Source organism: Zootoca vivipara, chromosome 2 (genome assembly GCF_965207765.1).
Source record: "Zootoca vivipara chromosome 2, rZooViv2.hap1.1, whole genome shotgun sequence".
NCBI lineage: Eukaryota > Metazoa > Chordata > Lepidosauria > Squamata > Lacertidae > Zootoca > Zootoca vivipara.
Window position 1 is genome coordinate 39,130,443 of NC_142584.1, and position 22,295 is coordinate 39,152,737.

General features: G+C 43.9%; 1 protein-coding gene across 2 annotated transcripts; it reads right to left on the reverse strand.

The window, feature by feature from the left end:
• Positions 1-1,683: 1,683 nt before the first annotated feature.
• ELAC2 (elaC ribonuclease Z 2) lies at positions 1,684-21,719 on the reverse strand. Of its 2 annotated transcripts, none has more exons than XM_035104730.3 (24): positions 21,141-21,719; positions 20,353-20,403; positions 20,194-20,264; positions 19,908-19,972; positions 19,020-19,077; positions 18,603-18,671; positions 17,522-17,674; positions 16,605-16,663; positions 15,084-15,142; positions 14,927-14,999; positions 14,337-14,449; positions 13,057-13,155; positions 12,194-12,332; positions 12,002-12,087; positions 10,129-10,238; positions 9,112-9,208; positions 8,038-8,176; positions 7,227-7,265; positions 6,954-7,063; positions 6,000-6,099; positions 5,313-5,433; positions 5,090-5,168; positions 3,392-3,536; positions 1,684-2,746 (listed from the first exon to the last, which is right to left on the reverse strand). In XM_035104730.3, the coding sequence occupies exons 1-24, from the start codon at positions 21,368-21,370 to the stop codon at positions 2,504-2,506; spliced, it is 2,508 nt and encodes an 835-aa protein (XP_034960621.3). In that variant the 5' UTR covers positions 21,371-21,719; the 3' UTR covers positions 1,684-2,503. The 2 variants fall into 2 exon arrangements, with proteins under 2 accessions (XP_034960621.3, XP_034960620.3); XM_035104729.3 differs by having other exon boundaries at positions 12,002-12,090; positions 21,141-21,465.
• Between the last annotated feature and the right edge of the window lie 576 nt (positions 21,720-22,295).

Genomic DNA, 22,295 nt, shown 5'->3' on the forward strand with positions numbered 1-22,295 from the left:
TATGTTACTTCTAAATATAATGGTATATTTTAAAACTTTGGCAGTTAAAGGTCCTTATCAGCTGAAAAGACTTTTTAATTGATGGGAGTCCTGTTGACAAAGGAGCAAATAAAAGCCCAGCTTGGTGATGATCCTCTCATATAGTTTCATGAATTTCAAATCTGTTCCTTAGCTCAATTTGGCCTGAGACATTGATCAATCTTGTTCATATATATTTTTTTTTTATTTCTCTTAGCAGGCAGACTAGAGGTAGCAAGACACTGGTGTCACAACACTTCCTTCTCTGCAGGAAGATACTGCTCTAATGGAAAAGCTGACTGATGTGAGCAGGATTGATAGAGGAATAAATAACTACACAACCTTTAGAAGACATCTGAAGGTGGCCCTGTATATTTTAAATGTTTATATGTGTGTGTGTGTAATGTTGGAAGTCACCCAGAGTGGCTGGAGCAAAGCAGTCGGGGTACAAATATAAAATTATTAATGAGTTAAAGATACTGTTGTTGTTGTTTAGTCGTTTAGTCGTGTCCGACTCTTCGTGACCCCATGGACCATAGCACGCCAGGCACTCCTGTCTTGCACTGCCTCCCGCAGTTTGGTCAAACTCATGTTCGTAGCTTCGAGAACACTGTCCAACCATCTTGTCCTCTGTCGTCCCCTTCTCCTAGTGCCCTCAATCTTTCCCAACATCAGGGTCTTTTCCAAGGATTCTTCTCTTCTCATGAGGTGGCCAAAGTATTGGAGCCTCAGCTTCAGGATCTGTCCTTCCAGTGAGCACTCAGGGCTGATTTCCTTCAGAATTGATAGGTTTGATCTTCTTGCAGTCCATGGGACTCTCAAGAGTCTCCTCCAGCACCATAATTCAAAAGCATCAATTCTTCGGCGATCAGCCTTCTTTATGGTCCATGATACTACCTGCTAACAAATGCATCCGCTTACTGTGTATGCTCTTTGTGCCTGTCTCTAAATTCGCGTTTTCCTCTTTTACTGCTTTTGCTATGTCAACCCATGTATTGTACCCATTATGATGTACATAGCATGTTGTAGCTCGTTACTGTATTTTGGACAAGCACCTTTAGTAAAAATTTAATGCTTAAAAAGAGAAGGAATATTGTACAGATTGGAAAGATGCAAGAGCAACCAGTGATCTGTTTTATGAGGGAAGGTTGGGGGGTAAAGTAAGAGAGGACATGGTAAAGGGGTACAAAATTATGCACAATGTGGAAGAGTGGATAGAAATAGGTTTCTCCCTAATAATCCTAGAACCAGGAATCATCCACTGAAGCTGCACAGTGGGAGATTCGGGACAGACAGAAGGAAGCAATTCTTCGCACAATGCAGTTAAACCGCGGCCGTTGCACCTCCAAGATGCGGTGGTGACCAACAACAGATTTGTAAAGGGAATTAGACAAATTCATGGCGGATAAACCTAAAAGTAGTTGCTATTTCCAGGATCAGCACCAGCAAGTCTCTGCATACCAGTTACAGGTGAACGTTGAGTAGGAGATGGCTATTGCTCTTACGTCGTATGTGGATTTGGATGCTGGACAATATGGGCTTTTGGTCTAACCCAGCAGAGCTTTTCTTCTGACATGTTTACTCCAAAATGAATCAAAAAGGCAAGTTTGTAAGTTACAATAGTTATGCTTCCAACACACACACACACACACACACACACACAGGTATTTGGTAAATATGATTTACTGGTTCTATTCTTTTAAAAAAATACAAGGAAGGATGACCTACAGCATCAATGCTGTAAATACCAAAGTGGTGGTGAGTTCTGCAAGATGTATCCTAGGTATCTTGTATTACTGCTGCAAGCATGCATAGCTACAACACATCACATTACATCCTCTTCCATAGTGAAGTATTTCCCCACTAAAAATGATAAATATTTAGGAAATCGCAAAATAGAGAGAATCACCCCTTATTCCAGAGGTCCTATCCCCATTTGTTAAAATATCCTGATTTCCCTTGGTCTTAATCAGTGGTTGCCAAACTCCCCTGCTTCCACAGACCACCTGAAAATTGCTGAGGGTCTTGGTGGACCACTTAGTGATTTTTCTGCCTGTTGCAGCAATTGTAACACACTGTGCTAGATGATACATGTTTTTTACTGCATTTTTAGAGAGACACCGCGGATTATCTGAATGAAGCTCCATGGACCACACGTTAGGAACTCCGTCATTTGCTTTTATCTGCCTCAAAGTTTATAAAACGGAAAAATAAAATATTTCTAGCAAACAATCAGACAAGCCATTAGACTAGATCTGCACATTGTAGCCAGGAAGCACATTTTGCCAGCTGTGCTAGTCGTGTGTCCAGCAGGAATTGCACCTGTAGAAGCAGTACAGGTAATTTACCAGACAGAGGCCAACCAAATTTGGCTAAGCTCAAGTGTGCAGCTGCCTTCCAGAATCTTCCGTGCTGTGCATACCATGTCATGCATAAGTCACTCTCCCTGTCAGAAAGGCACAAAGGCAGCTGTCTGCTGCTGTGCTCAGCTGTGAGTTTTTTGTTTTTTGTTTGGAGCTCCGTTAGAATCCTCGGTGTGTTCCAATTTCATTTTGGCTGGTGCCTTGTTCTCAACAACAGCCCGGGCCTCTGAAGCTTTAATTGCCTCTTGGAGAAGACGCAGCTCCCGCTTCTCCCTCCGCTCTTCCATCTCCCCAATCTCATCTGCAAACAAGGCTTTCAGCGGCAGGATCAGTTTTGGAATAGCAGCAAAATCGCCAAAACGCACCTGGTGACAAAGGCGAATATTAGAGCAGCAGGAATTATGCAGTATCTCCCACTCACCCACAGCCAATAATAAACCAGGAATAGCTAACCTGTGGCCCTCCAGCTGTTGTTGGACTACAATTCCCACCATCCTAGATTATTGGCCATGCTGGCTGGGGCAGATGGGAACTGGGAGTCCAACAAACATCTGGTGGGCTACAGATTTTCTGTCCCTGCTATAAACTATTGTAATAGAGGAGATATGTGCATAGCATTCTCTTGGTTGTGAACAAAAATGAGTTCCTTTTCCCAACCTTCAACTCCCCTTGACCTGTGTAGGGCACACGAAAGGAAGGTTCAGTGCAAGTCTCTGGAGCCCCAACATACTTTTCCAATGTAAGTAAGTTGGGATCCCCAGCAAAGACCACCCAACAAAAGCTGGTGTATGGCTGGGGAATGCTAGGAGCCAGCCCAATGTGGGTTTGATAAAGGAAGGTGAAACAAGCATCTCTGATCCCACTTACTCTTGTTCTGTATGGTATGCCCTCTTTGTAGATGCTAAAAGCCTGATTTAGTAAATATTTTCAAGGGAGAATAAAAAAATTCCCTCAAATTACATGAAAATGTGGAGCTCTCTTATACCTCAAAGCTCAACTTCTTCACTCACCTGCATGTGATCAAACGCAATTCCAACTTTCTCACTGAAATCGTCACTGAAGAGAGGGATTTTGGCATAGCGCTGGCTGAAGTGATTGAGCATGATGAAGTCTGCATTCATCTTCATCCCAACTTCAATTGCTTGGGAGGTAGTACTATAGAAAGGGAGAACAGTAAAACAAAAGCAATATGAATTGCAAAAGGCTCCCCTCAGGTATCATAATACAGTGGTACCTCGGTTTATGAACACAATTGGTTCCGGAAGTCTGTTCATAAACTGAAGCGAACTTTCCCATTGAAAGTAATGGAAAGTGAATTAATCCGTTCCAGGTGGGTCCGCGGCGTTCGTAAACCGAAAATTCGTGAACCGAGGTGTTCGTAAACCGAGGTTCCACTGTAGCCAATACCCAGCATAAAAGAAAATACTAAGAGGAGTGGAAAACGTATTATAACCCTGCAGGAACAATATTTTATGAGCTGAAACTTCCTATGCAGTTTAATTATTTCAGTTGCTATTATACAGGTGAAACTCGGAAAATTAGAATATCATCGAAAAGTGCATTTATTTCAGTAATGCAACTTATTATTTTTTCTTTCTTTTAATTTTTACAAATGCTTTCTTTTGGAAATTTCACAGTAATAAAACAAATAGTTATAATACTACAAAAATAAAAACAAACATCGCTATTACATTTTATTAATTACATTCCATTTATAATTGACCCGCCTAACAACAAATAATTACAATTACAACAAATAAAGTCTTGACATATCTTGCTTTGCATGTCATGCATCTATCTCATATATTGGTTTCACCTTTTAAGTTGCATTACTGAAATAAATGCACTTTTTGATGATATTCTAATTTTCCGAGTTTCACCGGTATATAACAAGCAAGCAGAAATACCCATCTCAACATGAAATGAAATGAGTTTGGGTCTTAGTAGTCCATAGCTTCCCTCCTGAGTTATGCTCTGGAACAGACTGTCATTTCATATCGTTTGGCTTCAATCTGTGGACATCCTGCCAAAAAGCCAAAGCTAATTCTGCTAGAGATTGGGAAAGGGTACAACTTTTCACTGCAATTATTTACTTTCCCAGTAGAAAGCTATATTATTTCAAAACACATAACCCTATCATTCACCCTTTTAAAAACATTTAAGATAAAAACAAGATAGGCCCAGACCTAAATAAAGCCTGACCCACAAAAGTGCCGAAGGCAGAAACAGCCAGTTGGTATCTGCACCAATCTTACACAATTACTAGAGCAGGGATGTCCAACAGGTTGATCCGTGATCTACTGGTAGATCCCCATGAGGTTTTGGTAGATCACGGTTGATCTCTGGCTCCCTTTCCTTAGCCTCGCTAAAACTGACTCCTGCACCACCCCCTCGCCCCGCCCGCCACTGTTGTTTGATCTCTGGAAGGGAAGACGGAGCTTTCCCTGTGCTGCTTTTTTCACCCCTGAAAAACGGAGCCTTCCTTCCCAAAAAAAGCTCAACAACTTTGAGCAGAACTCCCCACTGCCAGCTTCTAATTCTGAAAGTGAATCACAGTCTCTTGAGAGTTGGCCACCCCTGTACTAGAGGAACACAAGGTGCCTCTACATATTTCCCATTACTACTTCGATTTAAGGAAGTACTGCCTTTTCATTTCATTTATGTCACTCTAAGAAAATGCCAATGCCACTCCCCCTTCTATAATTTACCTGTGCGTCTTCTCTATAGCTTCCTCTTCTAACCCATCTTCCAGTGTAGCTTCATGTATCAGCAGAGAAGCATTTTTCCCTGTAAAAATGATTAGTCACATTTTAGGGGGAAGGGGGAGAAGGAAAATACTTAAACAAAGAGACATTTGGCTTTCCACACAGCATTCCCAAAAATTATCAGATAATCTAGGACCATTGACAAAAAAAACCAAAAACCACTTACCCATTTCGACTAAAGCATCACATGGCATAGTGTCACCAGAATATACTATTTTCCACCCAGATTTGTGAACCATGGAACAAGCAAAGGCATTCTTACAGTGCCGGACCTCACATGTCTGAAACTGAAAAGCACAACATGCTGGTCACTGGGATTCTCCTGTAGGGGAGAGAGCTTGCTTCCCTCACTGGAGGTCAATAAGGCAAGGTAAAGTAATCAATCACATTTGCTTGTATGTACAAAGTAGCAGCCCCAATGTGGAAGTCACTACAAGGATTCAAACGCAATACAAGCATAGATACAACGATGTAAAAATCATCAAACCCACCCCTTCATTATGTTAGTTTAAAACAGTTGCAAAGCATTATTTAGCAACGCTAACCAATTAGCAGCTGACACCTTTTGACACGTGCAATTTGTCCACGTTGTTACTACCCTAATTTTACAGCATCAGCTATTCAGTAGTGCTTAATCTGCAATTCTCTTTGAAGCTTCTACAGCATTATTTGTTGCATTCCCAAGGCTGCCTTATCTTTAGTCCCTATTCAATCACATAAATTGTGGCCTTGTTTCTTTCAAGCTGGCTGTTTCTAAGCAAAGACAATTTAGCTAAACAATTTAACTATTTCGGTCTCTGCACTCCCACAGGCACTTCCTTTCTACCCCCATCCCACCTCGAACCTGCCTTACCTTTGCAAAGTCGTATTTCTCCATAAGCAAGCTAATGAAAGCCTTTGCTTTAGGTTTAAATACATCAGAATCTTCTATTAAGAACCGTGCAGGAATCAAGCTGCAAGGGGGGAGGGGGTGAAAGACACAATATGATTATGCCAAGATTTTTCCCTCCACCCCAGAATTACCAAAAGAATAAGAACAGCAGTACCACCTAGTTCAGTCAAAGGAGCAGCAATTAACCTCTTGAAACCTCCCCCATCTGCCTTCATAATCCCCTATTTGCCACTTGCTCCCAGATTTTGTGACGGTGGTGATGACTGGAATCAGATGGTGGGCAGGGGGGTTCGACTGGCTTTCTTCAGAAATCAACAGTCTGAACAATTATCTGATTGATAGATAGGCATTACTCCTGTGCTACGGACAAAAACCACTCATCACAGAGTTTGCAGTGCTCTCTGGAATATGTAAGATATGGTTCTTATTAGCCAATACAAGAGAAACAGAGCAAGTGATCAGACTAAAAAAAAAATCCAAGCTTTATGGCTGCTTGCTAGTGGGGCAGAAAACCCAAGGAAACCCCGTCTCATGGGTAAGAAAAGATGGGAAGCATGCATTAATATGGACTGAAGTAAATACACCTTAGCCTATAAGGGAGCATGAATTGCTAGACAATGGACACGAGCATTTGCTACTAAACTAGGAACTATGATGGTCTTGAAGGTTTGGATGAAATTAGATACTTCAACCCAAACTTGACTGCTATCTAAAAACATTTCCCACTTTAAGAGAGCTTAAAAACAGACTCCTTCAGAGGCAGGACAGTGAGACATAGCAGAGGCCTGCAAAAAAAGCAACAGAAAACACATTTCTGCAGCTGCATACCATGCATTGGGGTAAAGCATGGCAGCTGCATCTGAGAGGAGATGCAGTGTTCCATAGCAAAACAAGACACCTGGTGTATCTACTCACTTGATGTGCCCCAAGATTTCTTGGCAATGGTCATGGTACTGGTGCAGCCATGTCATGATTAATGTGGGTGCAACCAGCAACAGCGGGCTGGAGGGCTGACCCAGGGTCATCTGAAGTAAGAGAGAAGCAAAGGTCGGAGATCTTGCAAGGCTAAGTAAATAGGAAGCATGCATCAGATCAGATGCAAGGCAAGGACTGACTCAGTGCTGCCACCGGTCACTGCCAAGACACCCTCACAAAGTTGAGCTCTAGCTTTAAGGCTGACATACTTACAAGCGCCCGATGTCTCTGCAACAATATATTCAACAAGCCCTAGGAGAGAGGAGAGAGGCCCATTGTAAACAGGACATCTGGCTGTACACTTGTCCATAAGGAACCCTAAACAAAAACTGAAATGAAGTACAGTGGTACCTCTACTAACAGACGCAATCCGTTCCGGGGTGCCGTTCGCAACCCAAAAAGTCCATAAGTAGAGCGCCACTTCCGCGTGTGAGGCAATAGAGCGCTCCTGCACATGCGCAAAGTGCGCAGAACACTTCTGCACGTGCGGCTTCTAGAGGTATGACTGTACTACACCAATCTATTTGCTTTAAAGGGGGGGGACTACTGCTTGAAAAAGAAAGGGAATGTTGCCGTGTAATGTACTTCCAAATATGTGGAGACTGCGCACAGGAAAGACAAAGTAGCTTTTCCCAATGTTAAATGTCAGGTACGTTTTTTAAAAAAATTCATATATATATATAATTGAAGTGTACTTACCACTACAAATTCTAACTTACTACACCTCAAGACAAGGATTTGCTTCCAAACATTTATTTTATGGAAAGAAAAATGTCCCTGTAGCATTTCAAAGATGTCAACAAATTGGGTTAGTTAGCTGCTCAGCCACACAGTATCATCGTAACTTCATAATGGCTGTCACCAAGAAAAAATTAGCTACACCAAGCCACCTTTTTAAAGGTTGGTAGAAAAAATGAAGGTGCAGAGGAGGACATATGGTAAAAACTAGACACTTCCCCTGAGGACATTAACATATAGTGGAAGGAAAAGAATGCTGTAGTGCCCATCCCTATACAATACTCACTGTATGATGGTCAGCATGTATATGAGACACAAACACAGCTGCAATGTTACACAGGATTCGGTCAATTTCATCTCCATAATGACGGCAAAGCTGGCCAAATGTTCCTTCACCGCAATCCAGAAGCAGAGACTGGGTAGGGCTAGCAAGAGAGTGAGTACAGGTTTGTACCACATTCACTAGCGTCAGTGTACTGAGATATCCGTCCAGCATCCAAGGAAACAAAGGCCAGCAAAAGCTTATGATGCTGACAGGATGCAGCATCCCATGATACAACTTCAGGGAAAAGGGCAAAGACAGTGATTCCCAATTAGCTAAGTACTGCATACCCCGTTTATCAGAAGCCAAGCCATGGACCCCGTACTTATATCTATGGTAGTTCTTCTTATGTGAACAGTGCCACAGTCCCCCTGGGTAGGTTACGTGGACCACATAGGAACCACTGAGCTAAGATATCAAGTAAGGAGATGCTGATGCATGTTCCGGCACCATCCGATTAGCTCAGGAAAGCACAAAAGGGCTTTCTCCATTGTTGTGCCTAGGCTGCCTTTGGGACATCCATCTGGCCCACTCCTCCTTCGTGGCTTTTCAATCGTCAAGACTTCATTTCAGCTTGGCCAGGCCTGACTTTATGCCTATCTCATGCGTCTGTCTTTGTTCCATTTTTCCACCTTCTCCTTTTTTTAGGTTTGTGATGGAAGCTGCTTAAGCATTTCAATTTGACACAGAAAGGCAGGGTTTTAAATTAATAAAGTTTCACACATGCAGCTTGCTCAAAATGCAACAAGCAGCATGTGCTACAGCAGGAAGATAAAAGAAGTCTTAGAATAAGCAATTGCTCGTCACATACTAAGGAGCTATCTGCTTAAAGCATCATCACTTGAGTGAAACTTCAGAGAAGGAATGCGGTGGTAAGCCTATAGGTGTGATTGCTGGGTACTGCTTGATGGCTACAATAGCTGGGAACAAGGTTAAAAAGATTTTATTAGCCCTCACAACTTGGCACTGGATGTTATTTGTCAATGATTCCTTAAAAGAGAACCTGCCCCCACAGGGCACTCATGTATTTGTACCTACCTAAGGTTTACCAGTGTAGAGCTAACGTTTCGGATTTTCATTGGGATTGCAGAGCCTGTTCCTAAGAAAACAACTTCTGGGTAGGAGCCAGTGGTTCCTAGAAACAGGTAGAAAAGAACATGAATCCTGCAGACTCCTACACTGCGACAGCTTACAATGATTTTATTATTTATACCCCGCCCATCTGGCTGGGTTTCTACCTCTACTTCATCTGGAAAACAAAACACAGCCCTCCAGAAGGAACAAGAAGTTAAACCCCAACAGTGTTAGAAGGTCTGGATTCTGGCCATTTTCAGGTCAAGTGAAATAACTTTCTAGTGAATAAGCGGTGTGATTTTTAATATGTTTTTTAAGCTTTCTCTTTCAACTGGAAAACACAGTCCTAAAAACATAATGGCAACTGATATGCTGCATAGCAAACAGTGAGAAGTGGAGGTGTCCACTCTACACCCCACTAGCTGCAGCCCAGCACACCACACACTACACCTTAAGCAAAGTTACACTGTTTGCTGGCAAATGCTTGTTGCGGTACAGCCAAGCACTGTATCCCCCAACCTTGCTCAATTATTAATTCTGAAGTTTTATCCTCCGCCTTTTCATTGAAATGCTTCTCAAAATGGCTTACGACAGGCTGTAATTAGACAAAACGAAATCCCACTCAGACACACAATCTAGCAGTCCCCTGACTGTTGGATGTGGTCATTTGCTGCAACTAAGCAGTGGACCTTTACAAGCACAACTCAGCAGACAGGACCAGGAAGAAAAACTAAGAAAGGGGGCCAGGCGGGAGACAGGAAGAAAACATTCCTTATTGCAGATGTTCTCAAGGGATGTAAACATTACAGAAAATCAAGGAAGTAGGAAAATTATGTCTAACATCCCTTCAAAGACAATGGTAAACTTTTCAGGCATTAAATAGTTATTATTTGTTGCTGCCTTTAGCCTCCAAAAGAAGGTTGTATCACCCTCCCCCGAGCTATCTTATTAGCCCTTTCCAAGCAGAGGCAACGTACTCACCTGATGAGGCTGGTAAGCTCTCTTTGCACTTCTGCACACAATCCTGGAAGTGAGGGAGCTCCAAGGCTTCAGCTACAAACTCAGCAGGATTACAAGCAAGAACAGCCTCCCTGAAAGAACAGAAAGTCAAAAGTGGAGCAGGGGAGGGGGAAAGAGAAAAACAACAGCCATTAATTTCAAAATCAAAGTACCTAATTACTTCTCCCAAACATCCTGATTGCTCCTTCCGTTCAATAAAATTTACCAGCACCAAGAAAGCATTTTTAATCTTACACCTGCAAGCACCAGGTGCTCTGGACCAAATCCCTTGGACGTCCACTCACCAGACGAGCATCAACTTAAACCAAAGGAGCCCTTTGCAATCTGCCTACCCTTCAATGCTCCATGTATCCCTCATCTCAACCAGCCTACCTCACAAAGCTTTATTCCCCACTGCTACTGAAACCACTGTCTCAGTGTCTAAGTTAACAAGTAGCACTGGGGGCAGAAATAGGTATTAGACAACATGGAGCTGCCACTTGTCTCGAGTCTAACCTCTTTCCTCACACCAGGGGGAAACCCATGAATTGTGTACTACAACTCCCATCAGCTTCTGTGGGTCATGCTGGCTGGGGCTGATGAGAATTGGAGTCAACACCATCTGGCACCACATTTGCTACTCCTGCTCTGGTTTAGTATGTGACATTAGAGTATTAGACCAACACACCATTCCACCCCTAGAAGTCAATAATTTGGGAAGGACAGGGTAACTCCCTGCCCAATAGTGTTATGTCATGCACTGTGTCAAAAAAAATTTTTTTATTGACTTTAAAATTAAAATTAACTAGACCTTATTTGGAATAGGACATAAAAAGAAATGGAAAGGCAGGAGCTCCATGCCTCTCATAGTATCTACTTCTACAGAAGCGAAGAAAGTCAGGATTGTTATTTTAGTATTTAAATATTGGGGGGGGGAGATAAACCACAGGATTATTTTTAAACAAACAACTCAGCAGTGTACATAAAATAATTGCAGTGGTACCTGGGTTTACAAACAGTCCTGTTTACGAACTATTCAGTTTACAAACTCCACAAAACAGGAAGTAGTGTTCTGGTTTGCGAACTTTACCTCAGTCTACAAACGGAAGCCAAAGGGTGGAAGGGCATTGGCAGCGGGAAGCCTCATTAGGGAAAGCATGCCTCGGTTTAAGAATGGATTTGGTTTGAGAACGAACTTCAGAAAAGGATTAGGTTCGTAAACTGAGGTACCACTGTATCTGAAAGTAATTCTTTCAGTAGCACCTTATCCGATAAATGGACATAAATCTGACATCAGGAACCATAAGACTGAAAAACCAGTAGGAGAACACTTCAATCTCCCAGGACATTCTATACAAGATCTCAAAGCAGCTGTTTTATTACAGAGAAATTTCAGGAACAGACTGGAAAGGGAAGTTGCTGAATTGGAAATCATTACCAAGCTTAAAACCATGGAAGCACCTGGGATGAATAGAGACATCAGATTCTTATCTCATTATGCATGATCAAGCTTTCTTTAGCACCTCAGCCCAGGACTAATTGCAGCCATCAGCAGCCATTAACATCCATCTACAGGTTTACCACTTCCATCAGCCCATCTCCCATTCCCACCCACCCCCACCACCCTCTGTATATATATAGGGTCTGACACTTCTGTTTCTAGTGTATCTGAAGAAGTGTGCATGCACACGAAAGCTCATACCAAAATATAAACTTAGTTGGTCTTTAAGGTGCTACTGAAGGAATTTTTTTATTTTGCTTCGACTCAGACCAACACGGCTACCTACCTGTAACTGAAAGTAATTCTGAAGGCCTTATGCCCCTATCCAAGGACAAGTTCTAAGTGCTCACCTACCTCTGCCATTCTGATTTGGGCCTCAGCTGGTACCTGAGGAGGCACTCTCCGCGTGTGACAGGTACATCGAACGTGGCCTCTTCTTCCTGCTGGGCAGACAGAAAAATATCAAAAACTGTGCTACCAAAAAAGTTGTGCAAAAGAAAGGCACGCCCCTTGCTTTCACACTCTGAAATCAAGAAGAAACTTCACCTTGCTATTGTAGGAGGTAAGCAGCGGGAAGATCTCTGGGTGGATGATGTTGAGCTGGGTCTGAATCTTGTGGCTACGGAGTTGGTGCACCGAACGGCAATTCTCATTGAGTATCAGGTGCTGAGTACTGGCTCCAAATCTGGTGGGATAAGAAAAACCAAGCACACAGCTCTAGCGGGTTTAAACTTGAGGTTACTATTAGAATTTTTAAATGAGGAGGGCAGTTTTGACTAGAATTGTGCCATCTTGGTAGAGTCCCTCAATGTTCTGCACAGTTCACATTACTTACAATGTATTGACCTTGTCAGGTCTTGCTCCTTACTGTGTTCCCAGTCTGAACACGGTTTCCCTAGGTTTAGCCCTGCTAGGATACTTGACCTGTCTCTCAGGCTACAAGGACAGGGTTTGTTTATCTCGCCTCCCATATTTTTTTTAAATTTTATTTCCCTACAAGTTGTGTTACTGAATACACACAGGAGAACAGCACAAATTACATCAGCAAGAAAAAAAGCAAACTGGGGAAAGGAGTGCCTAAGAATATGACAGGCTTTGCTTGCAGACAGGAGTTGCAGCTAATTCACAGAATTTTTATCCAGATAAGATTTGCAAGAGGAGTAGATTTAAGCAGGGAACCTTGAAAGCTGATATACTGTAGTGACCTTAAAACCACAAGCTAAGTGGTCCCTTGGACTTAGAAGGCAGCTTATCTTCCACAATTTAAGCCCAGTCATGTGCCAACTGAGAGGAATGTAGCTGGCATGTGCACAAGCATCTAGGAGGTGGGACTGCCCCAGATGTTCAGTACCCATGGGAACATCTGAACAGGGCTACAGACAGTATATAATTCCAGCCAACGCACATACCTTTCTAGCCACTGCTTATACCGGCTGTCCTTCAGAATATGTTCTGGAGTTATATGAACAACTAAAGCCACAGGAGTCTCCTGTTTTCCTTCTTGATACCTGCAAACAAAACCAACAGTTAAAAGCAGTGGTTCTAACATGTAGGGACAGATCAACCAACTCACAGAGCAGGGGGTGGAGGTGAAGCTCCAGGGAGGGAGGGATGGGCTCCCAAGGTAGATGATAACTTCTTATAAAGAGCAGACCTGCTGGATCAGGTAAAAGGATCCTCTAGTTCAGCACCCTGTTCTCACACAGTGGCCAAGCAGGTGCATTATCAGGTAAATACCGCTAGCAGTAGGCCCTTATGACAGGGCTTCTGGGAATGGCTGCATTGTTAGTGCCAGTGTGATTTGGGAAGACTGGAGTTACTGTTTTGCTCTTCTGTTTTCCTACATATGACTTCAGAAGGGAAGCAGAGAGATCTAATGTCAATATGAGATTACCATCCCACTCTACAGACAACTGTATGCACATGACTGCACACAATCATCTCCAAACACATTGGTGGCCCAGATGGCTGGGTAGCAGCCCAGAAGGCAGAATAACTTTAAAGCATTCACACACAAAACTGAGAATTCAAGTAATTAAAGAGGTACCAATAGAAAGCATCAGCTGCAACATTTTTGCAACATTTCCTCTAGGATCAGCAACATGGAAAGCAAAGTGAATACTTGACACAAGCCCAGTGGAAGCCTTTGACAAGCTTCTTCAAAGTGGGTCGACTACTTCTGGTCAGACAGTAGAATACTTTCATACCACTTCCAAGATGGCCAAACACAGAACACAGAAGGAGCCATGCAAGCTGCAGGCAAATGTGCGAAGTGCAGTAAGCCCTTAGTTGAAGAGCTATTTTCTGCAGCCACAGTGTCAGAGCAGAAGAGTGAAGCTCACACGGAAATATCCTTCAGACACCTCAGAACAGTGGGCCTAGGCTCCTCCACTCTTACAAGTCCGTCTGGGCAGGACCACTGGTGATCTAGAATAGCACTAGTGATCTCCTAGCAATTCCACAATGCCAATTCCCACAGATCATTGGTTTCTAGCCAGTTGCCCACTATTTTGTTCATGTGCACTGCATCTTTCCGTCCTACCCACAAAAATTACTTCTTGCTAGAGCTCTTGCAAGTCACACATCAGCTCCAATACGCTGTTGGCAGGGAATGCCAACTGCACAGGAAGGCACACACCCCGCCCCACATACTGAATATAAAGGTAGACATGCACATTCTTAACCATACCTTCGCAGTGTGTCATTTTCACAGACTGCATCTATAAAACCTTCATGAGGACACTCCACTATTATGAAAACTGCTCCTGGGTCTGTAGGTGTGCAAATTTCTTCAGCCAAGATCTGGAACAATCATACATCTCAGTATACACTATTTAACATGCACGAACAACACAAAATTCAAGGACTATGTATTTGGTGTCCCAAGCTGACAATTTGAAAGCTACACCTAAAGAGTCAAGGGAAGACTGGCATGAAGCAATTCTTGTCATCTATGCAAATACTTCACGGGAAGACTTGGCCTCAGAAAGTCAGTCACTTGGATCCACCATGGTGAAAAGATCCAGTGCTTCCCTCCAACTCTAATTTGTGAAGCCATTTCATGCCTTTTCCGACTTTATAAGAACAAATCAATATACCCATAACCAGTGTAGCTTCATATGCAGAGATCCCCAGTGATAAAAGACAAAATGTTTTAGGTTGTGCTCCCTCCAGCCAATCAAGTACAAACCCTGTTCAGTTACATCCAAAAGGCAGTGACTCACAACAAGAAGCAGGGTCAGACCACTGGGGCGAAAGAATTTGTCCTAAGAGCCATACCTCTCTGCCTTCAAATGTGATGTTCTCTCCATCTTTCACAGCTGCTATGATGGGAGCAATTGCTGCAGTGCCCCTAAAAATAAATTATAAAAAGTTAGCCAACCTCAGAGGGATTAATATGTGGGGGAAAGCTCATTAGAAACCCTTCTGTACTTACACAGGTAAGCCAAGCGCCTTTGCTTTCATGACCAAGAAGTTCCCTTTCTTTGGATGGAGCTGCAGTTAAACAAAGCACATTTAGTCGCAAGTTGTTACATCAGAAACTCCCTTCAAGACATCTATCTACAAACTGATATTAAAATACAAGGGAATGAGAGAAAGAGACTTGTCTGACATGTCTCCAGGCAGAAACTGGAGGGGTGGGAAGTCTCATTTGGAATGAAGTCGACATCTGGAGTGAGGTGTATCAAAAAATACTGAATCCTCCCAATAGGTAGCCAGCTTCATAAGAAAGCAACCTAAAGCTGTAATCCTAAAAACACTTATAGTGGTACCTCGAGTTAAGAACTTAATTCGTTCTGGAGGTCCGTTCTTAACCTGAAACTGTTCTTAACCTGAGGTACCACTTTAGCTAATGGGGCTTCCCGCTGCCACCGCACCGCGATTTCTGTTCTTATCCTGAAGTAAAGTTCTTAACCCGAGGTACTATTTTTGGGTCAACAGAGTCTGTAACCTGAGGCATCTGTAACCCGAAGTACCACTGTACTAGGGAGTAACACCACTGACCACAGTGGGACTTGCTTCCAAGCAGGCAGGCATAGACTTGTGCTGCATGTATTTTAATAACCACAACTTTTAGGCATTTCACAGTCAAAATTCTCACTAGTCAATGTGAAACATTTCCAAGGAAGCCAATCATTCATATATATATATATATATATATATATATATATATATATATATATATGGGGGGTCTCTCACACACGTATAATAAATCCTGATACAATACAATCATAAGAATATCTATTAAGAACTGTGCTTAAGCCTGCAATCTTAAACATTCCTCAACTTCCCATAAGCCGGAAAAGTGAGAAAAGCAAATGACCACTAACTCAGATAGGCCCCCTCCTAATAGCAAAGCACCAGGCTAGTATTCAACCTCAACTGTTCTCCACTTCTGAGCTGTGACATGAAGTCTTTATCCAGGAAGCCCCCAAGTTCCTGGGAAGCATCATTCTGTACAAAGGTGATGAACCTGCAATGCCACTTATGGTGCCCCCTCCCTTAAATCTTCCCTCATTTGAAATAAGGTCCTAATGTTCAGGAAGCGGGAATAAGTGCTTCTTGTGACAGCACACTGCCAGAGGAAGAAAAGGCACCTTTGCGGGGTAAACAGAGGGCTTTTTATCCCAATCTGACACCGAACTCAGAGGAGAGATTACTCTCTTTCTACCTAGCGCTGGCATGGGGAGTAAAGACACAGTGTGTGTGTGTACCTATGTGCACATGTGACTGAAGGCATTAGTGGTGAGTGTGTTCTGTACATGCAAGTGTGGGCCGTATATGTGTTCAATGTGCAGCCAGTGTTTGCATGTGAGTGTGTGTGCTTAAGATACTTTGACCACACTGCTGGCATGTAGCCCTCGCAGGGTTAGCTAAACATCAGTACCACAAAAAGGTTAGCCACCCTTGCTGTACATAGAAGCCAGATGTAAAATAGCCACCTTATTATTCTTACCTTACAAATGAATGCAACAACAAGTGATGGGTCCCTCTGACCGATGCGCCAGCTACTATCTTAAATGCAAGAAAAGAAACCCTGTGTTTAAGATTCAAGTGGTTTGCACAACTTTAAAATTATGAAGGCAAATCAAATTCTCCGCCAAAATTAACAAGCTAGCATGCCTTGACAATGGGCCATAGCTCAGTGGTAGAGCAACTGCTTTGCTTGCAGAAGGTCCCAGGTTCAGAAGGTCCCCTGCATCTCCAAACAGAACTGAGGGAGACTCCCTACCTAAAAAGCTGGAAAGCTGCTGCCAGTCAAGTGTAGACAGTAGCAAGGTAGATGGACCATTGGTCTGACTCAGTACAAGGCAGCGTCCTATGACCCCATGATATTCAGCTGACATGGTCCCCAATACTGAAAAGCCCACCCTTGGAGAACCCAAGGCCCAGCTGCTGCCCCAAGCTTTTCCATTTCTGTTGGAGGGGACAGACACAACATCAATGTTGTCCACTCTTCTCCAATCTGGTGCCAGGTTATGGACAACAACTCCCATCATCCCAGCTAGCACGGCCATTGGTCAGGGATAATAAGACTTGTAGCCCAAAACATCTGGAAGACTTCAGAATGAAAAAGGTTGTTGCAGTGTACTATTAGATGTAAAGCTCCCCAAGGATCCTTCCAGCTCAAAACAGGAATAATAAAATCGAATGAATAAATAATTAAACTCCAGAGAGAAACACCTTACCCTAATTTAATATTAGTTATACCAGAAACAATATTTTGCTTTACCCTCTGCTACCATGCAGCTTAAACTTAGCGCTGAGGACTTAGTGCTCCTAATTTCCAGGCAGCCCTCCTTCAATATATCTGTAACTAACTGGTGGGTCCTGACACATTCTTGGAATCAATGAGAAGCAAGGCTTCCTCACCCATTTTCTCAGGGGATTCTTTACTCCTGTTACCCTGCACAGACTGCTGCTCCACAGAGGGAGATCTCCGTCCTGCGAGGCACTTTTGTTCAGCCTCACCAGCTGGTGACTCAGGCCTTGGATATAGCCTTTGCTCAACTTCTGGCTTTTTGCCTGTTCCAAAAAATAAAATGGGGAGAGGGGTTAAATTAGTGCATATGCACACACACACGCCCGTGTACCCTGGAGACACTATTTAAACTGGAAATAAGGACGTATTCAACTGTTTTCATGTCCTACTGTGAATATCTTTATGTGGAAAATTGGTACTCAACTTGTTAGCTGCTGCAAATTATTATCAGCCAAAGCTCACTGCTACCATCCAGAAATAGTCCCAATGATGCTCCCAAAGTATCTGAATTCTCACCACAATTACCCATTTGGCACAACACCATTTCAATGGAAACAAAATAAAAAAATTCCTTCCAGTAGCACCTTAGAGACCAACTAAGTTTGTCATTGGTATGAGCTTTCGTGTGCATGCACACTTCTTCAGATATCAATGGGGATATTATAGGAAAAAGACAAGGGTAGAATACAGGACAGGACCTACTTAAGGCAAAGAATTAACTACTGGAGGACATTTTTGTGGGTCAGTCTTTACAATTAGGGAGTAAATACTCCCTGTTAAGACATAATGGTGCAGGTTCAACTAACTGGTCCTGTTAGCAGTGCCTGCACTATGCCTTCTGCTAGTGCAAAGGGGCTTCCCCCACCTTCCTCCCTCCAAAAAAGAACTGGCTTAGGGGTGCTGGGAGAGCCCCTAGAACAGCACATGGGTGGAGGAGATAACTGCATTAGGCAAAAAGAAATGCTTGTGCTGTTGGAGCAATCTCCTTAGTACTACACTGAAACCTCCTCAGCATTCTGTGTGGCCTGGGTAGATCTGTCTCAGTCATGTCTACCCTTTGCAAGGAAGTGTGGAGATGAACGAAATAAATCATACAGCACTCCTTATGTTATGGAAGCCATTAAGCAGCAGGAAAGGAAAGTTATAGAATGAAATGAAAAGTGGCACTTTTCATTATGGCACTGTACTCACCTACCAGGGGAACCTGATAAACTGTCATTGTCTCATCCCGATATTCCGGATCAGAATGGGGCCGTACAGCTATTAACAAAACAGACAAAATACGATTCAGTGGGATGATACTGTTAGTGCATATTCTTTCTACGAATAAGAGAACATAAGATTATTTCAAAGTTGGATAAAACATGCCCAAATCAAAATCTATGGAACACAAATCCTATCCTCAGACTTCAGCTGGCTCCTTGCTAGATGCCTCTGAAGAAGATGGTGAGGTCAACAACATTAAGGAAGTTGCTGCAGGGGAATTCAGCATCAAAGACAACAGCAAAGATGTGGAACAGGTTTCTGCTCTAGCTAGACAATTTTTCCATCCAATCAGACTGCAGCAATGATGTATTATAAGCACACACACAAACCTGCAGTACATACCTATGTCTATTCCTTTTAATGGACCAGAAAATACTTTGATTGCCTCCAAGTAGTTTTGCTGGAATATATACATGAGTGGGGTGGGGGGTGGAGAGAGAGAGAGAGAATGTCAAAATTACAGCATTGCACAGGTTTTTTCTAGCAAGACAATAGCATGGATTACTCTTATGTTTCCTATTTAACCATATGCACCCCCAAACTGCACACACAACTTTTAGCAGTTCAAGAAATGTAACTTATACAAGTGGAGAAGAGGGCAACAACTCAGACTAGAATCAACTTAGTTCAAGTTGCAGACATTAAGAAGGAAGCCATATTTCCTGAAAGTAAGGAATAAGTTTTAAGTTCTCAAGTTTGCCCTCCTGACAGTACATACAGTACCACAAAAGCTTAAAGCTGCAATCCTATACAGTCGTACCTCGGGTTACGAACACCTCGGTTTGCGAACAGTTCGGGTTACGAACTGCGCAAACCCGGAAGTGGTTTTGGTGCACGCGGTCTGCGCATGCGCAAAGCACGAAAATGGCGCTTCGGGTCGCGTTCGGTTTACGAACTATTCGGGTTACGAACTGCGATCCGGAACGGATCGCGTTCGTAACCCGAGGTATTACTGTACAGATATATTTGGGGGAAAGTCACACTGAACACAATGGGACCTACTTCTGAGTCAACATATACAGAATTGCACTATTATACAACCTCAGGGCTCTTACAAACCTTGTTGTTCTCTGTCACAGAGCACAGCTCTCAGCTGGGATGTGTTTGAGCCCACCATAACCCCTGACAACGAGGGGTGCATTAGTTCAAACAGTTTATCCAAGAGTACTGTAATGGCATTAAGGGATGAAGGATCTGACAGGCAAACCCTGTAGGAACAGCATCACTCACCAGCTGTGGTGGCCCAGAAAGCACACACCTTGGAACCCCTGTTTCTTTTAAGGTAAGAATCATTCCTGGAAGAGAAAACAAGAGCTTGCTTTCAGTATGGAACTGCAAAAGGCCCTTGAATGTTTTGAAACCCAAATAAGTCTTCCTACTTCTACCAGAGCACTAGTTTACTAGCTTACTTTTCAGAACTACTTGCAGCCTATCCATAACATCTGCATTATCCTTCTACTAAAGAACTCAAAACAGCCAAATTAAAACAAAGAATATATTGCCTAGTTGAACTCACCTGACAAGCCACCAACATTTGCCCAGTTCATTCTGGTGATGAAGATATTGTCTACGCGAGCCACTTTTAACCTGTGGCGAAGACAAGAATTCAAATAATTTGCGTGCTAGGATTCTGGCCACCTGTGCACCCAACCTCAATCCCAATTATTATACTTACTTGTGTTCTTGCATAAGGCGCTGTACTCCTTCCCCACAATTAAAAAGATACCTGGAATGTAATGTTTTAGTTTTTAAAATTTTCAGATTTATGAAAACAACAACAAATCTAAAACATCCAGGACTGGCCCAAGAAGTGAAGTACGAGACAGCTCTCCCTCCCCAGTTCACATACAGTAGCCAGCTGATTGGCAGCTGAATCTAACCATGGCGATAAGGTGGTACTGGAGGCAGCAGATCAGTTTAGAGGACCCGGAACAGGCTGCATGGTAGCAGAGGGTAAAGCCTGGGGGAGCTCAGAGCAAACAAAAAGGGGACTCTACTGCTCCCCCACAACATGAGCTGTCACAGCACTCAGGCTAATGAAAGGGCCAGCCGTCAAGATGGCCTGGTTGCACCTTGTATCCAGCAAAGCCTCATAAACTGGGTGCGTCTACCTCTGACACGCATCATATGCGGCAGACTGGAGGGGCGCTCCTGGGGGAGGGCTGGGTGTGCCCTGGCCGTCTTGCCTGCTCCACCGCTATACAACTGGGCGTGATCACGCCTGCCAGTCCTAATGCAGCGGGCGATGGGGAGAGGGGCCAGGTGTGCTGCCTGGTGGGCTGTCTGCACTAACTAACAAGGCCGAGATCGGCAGGAAAGGAAAGGTCATTTAAGAAGGAAGCTGCGCTGGAAAGAACCGCGTTGAGCGAAGAGAAGCGTCGCTCCTCTTCCATGCGGCCAGGGAGAAATAAAAACCGGGAAGAAGGCGCTTTATTTAGGGGAGGCTCTCGGGACACCACTAACCGGTTATACTCGGAGAACACATAGAGCGCGGCTCCCGCATCCCGCGTCCCGGCCGCCGCCACTTGCAAGAAGACGGTCCTGGGCCCCGAGGACTGGAAGGGCCCCGTGGCTCCCTGGCGCTTCTCTCGCGAGCGCAGGTGCCGCAGCGAGTCCTTCGGCGGGCGCTGGCGACGGAAGGAGCCGCCGCCGGACATGGCTCTGACCGTCACCCGCAGGAGACCCCTCCACATCCAGCCACCGTGCTCCGCCGCTCCTCAGGAGACGCAGCCAACTAGCTGCTAGCTCCACTCCACACCGCCGTCGAGCGCACGTTGCCCAGATTCCCCGCCCACTTGACCGCTCGCGGGCCAATCTCGTCCTTGGGCCCAGCTCGCGAGCGTCCCAGCAGCCAATAGCCAGAAAGAGAACCATGCACCATGTGAGGCAGCCCGGCCAGTAGGAAACTAACTGTAACCCGATTTCCTCGTTTCATGTGACGAAGCCTTGGCCACGCAGATTTCGTATGGCTTAACAGACAAGAAACCATCGAGATGATTGAATTTGTCGCCTAGTCGCTGGCGCAATACCGCGATCCTCATTGCGCTTCCGGTCTGGATTTTAACTACTTCCGCTCTAACTTCCGTGGTGCACATCGCATCCTGCGCGCATTGATAATTATGGCCAATGGGGTGTTTGGTATAAAGCCGGAATCTGTAGCAGTCTAATTATTTTCTCTCCGTATGTTCCACTTCACATAAATAAGTTTTTTCTCCCTATTATGTCTTCGATTTTACGAAAGAAAAAAGTTTCTTCACAACTGGGAAATACCGAAGCTCCATTTCCTAATGTAAAAACCTGCTTCGTAAATAGTTGTATTTTGTTTTTGAGTTTCGGCCCTGGTTAGGGAAAAGTTGTGAAAAACAATGCAACCCCAATAAAGGTAAAGGGACCCCTGACCATTAGGTCCAGTCGTGACCGACTGGGGTTGCGCGCTCATCTCGCATTATTGGCCGAGGGAGCCGGTGTATAGCTTCCAGGTCATGTGGCCAGCATGACAAAGCCACTTCTGGCAAACCAGAGCAGCACACGGAAACACCGTTTACCTTCCCACTGTAGCGGTTCCTATTTATCTACTTGCATTTTGACGTGCTTTCGAACTGCTAGGTTGGCAGGAGC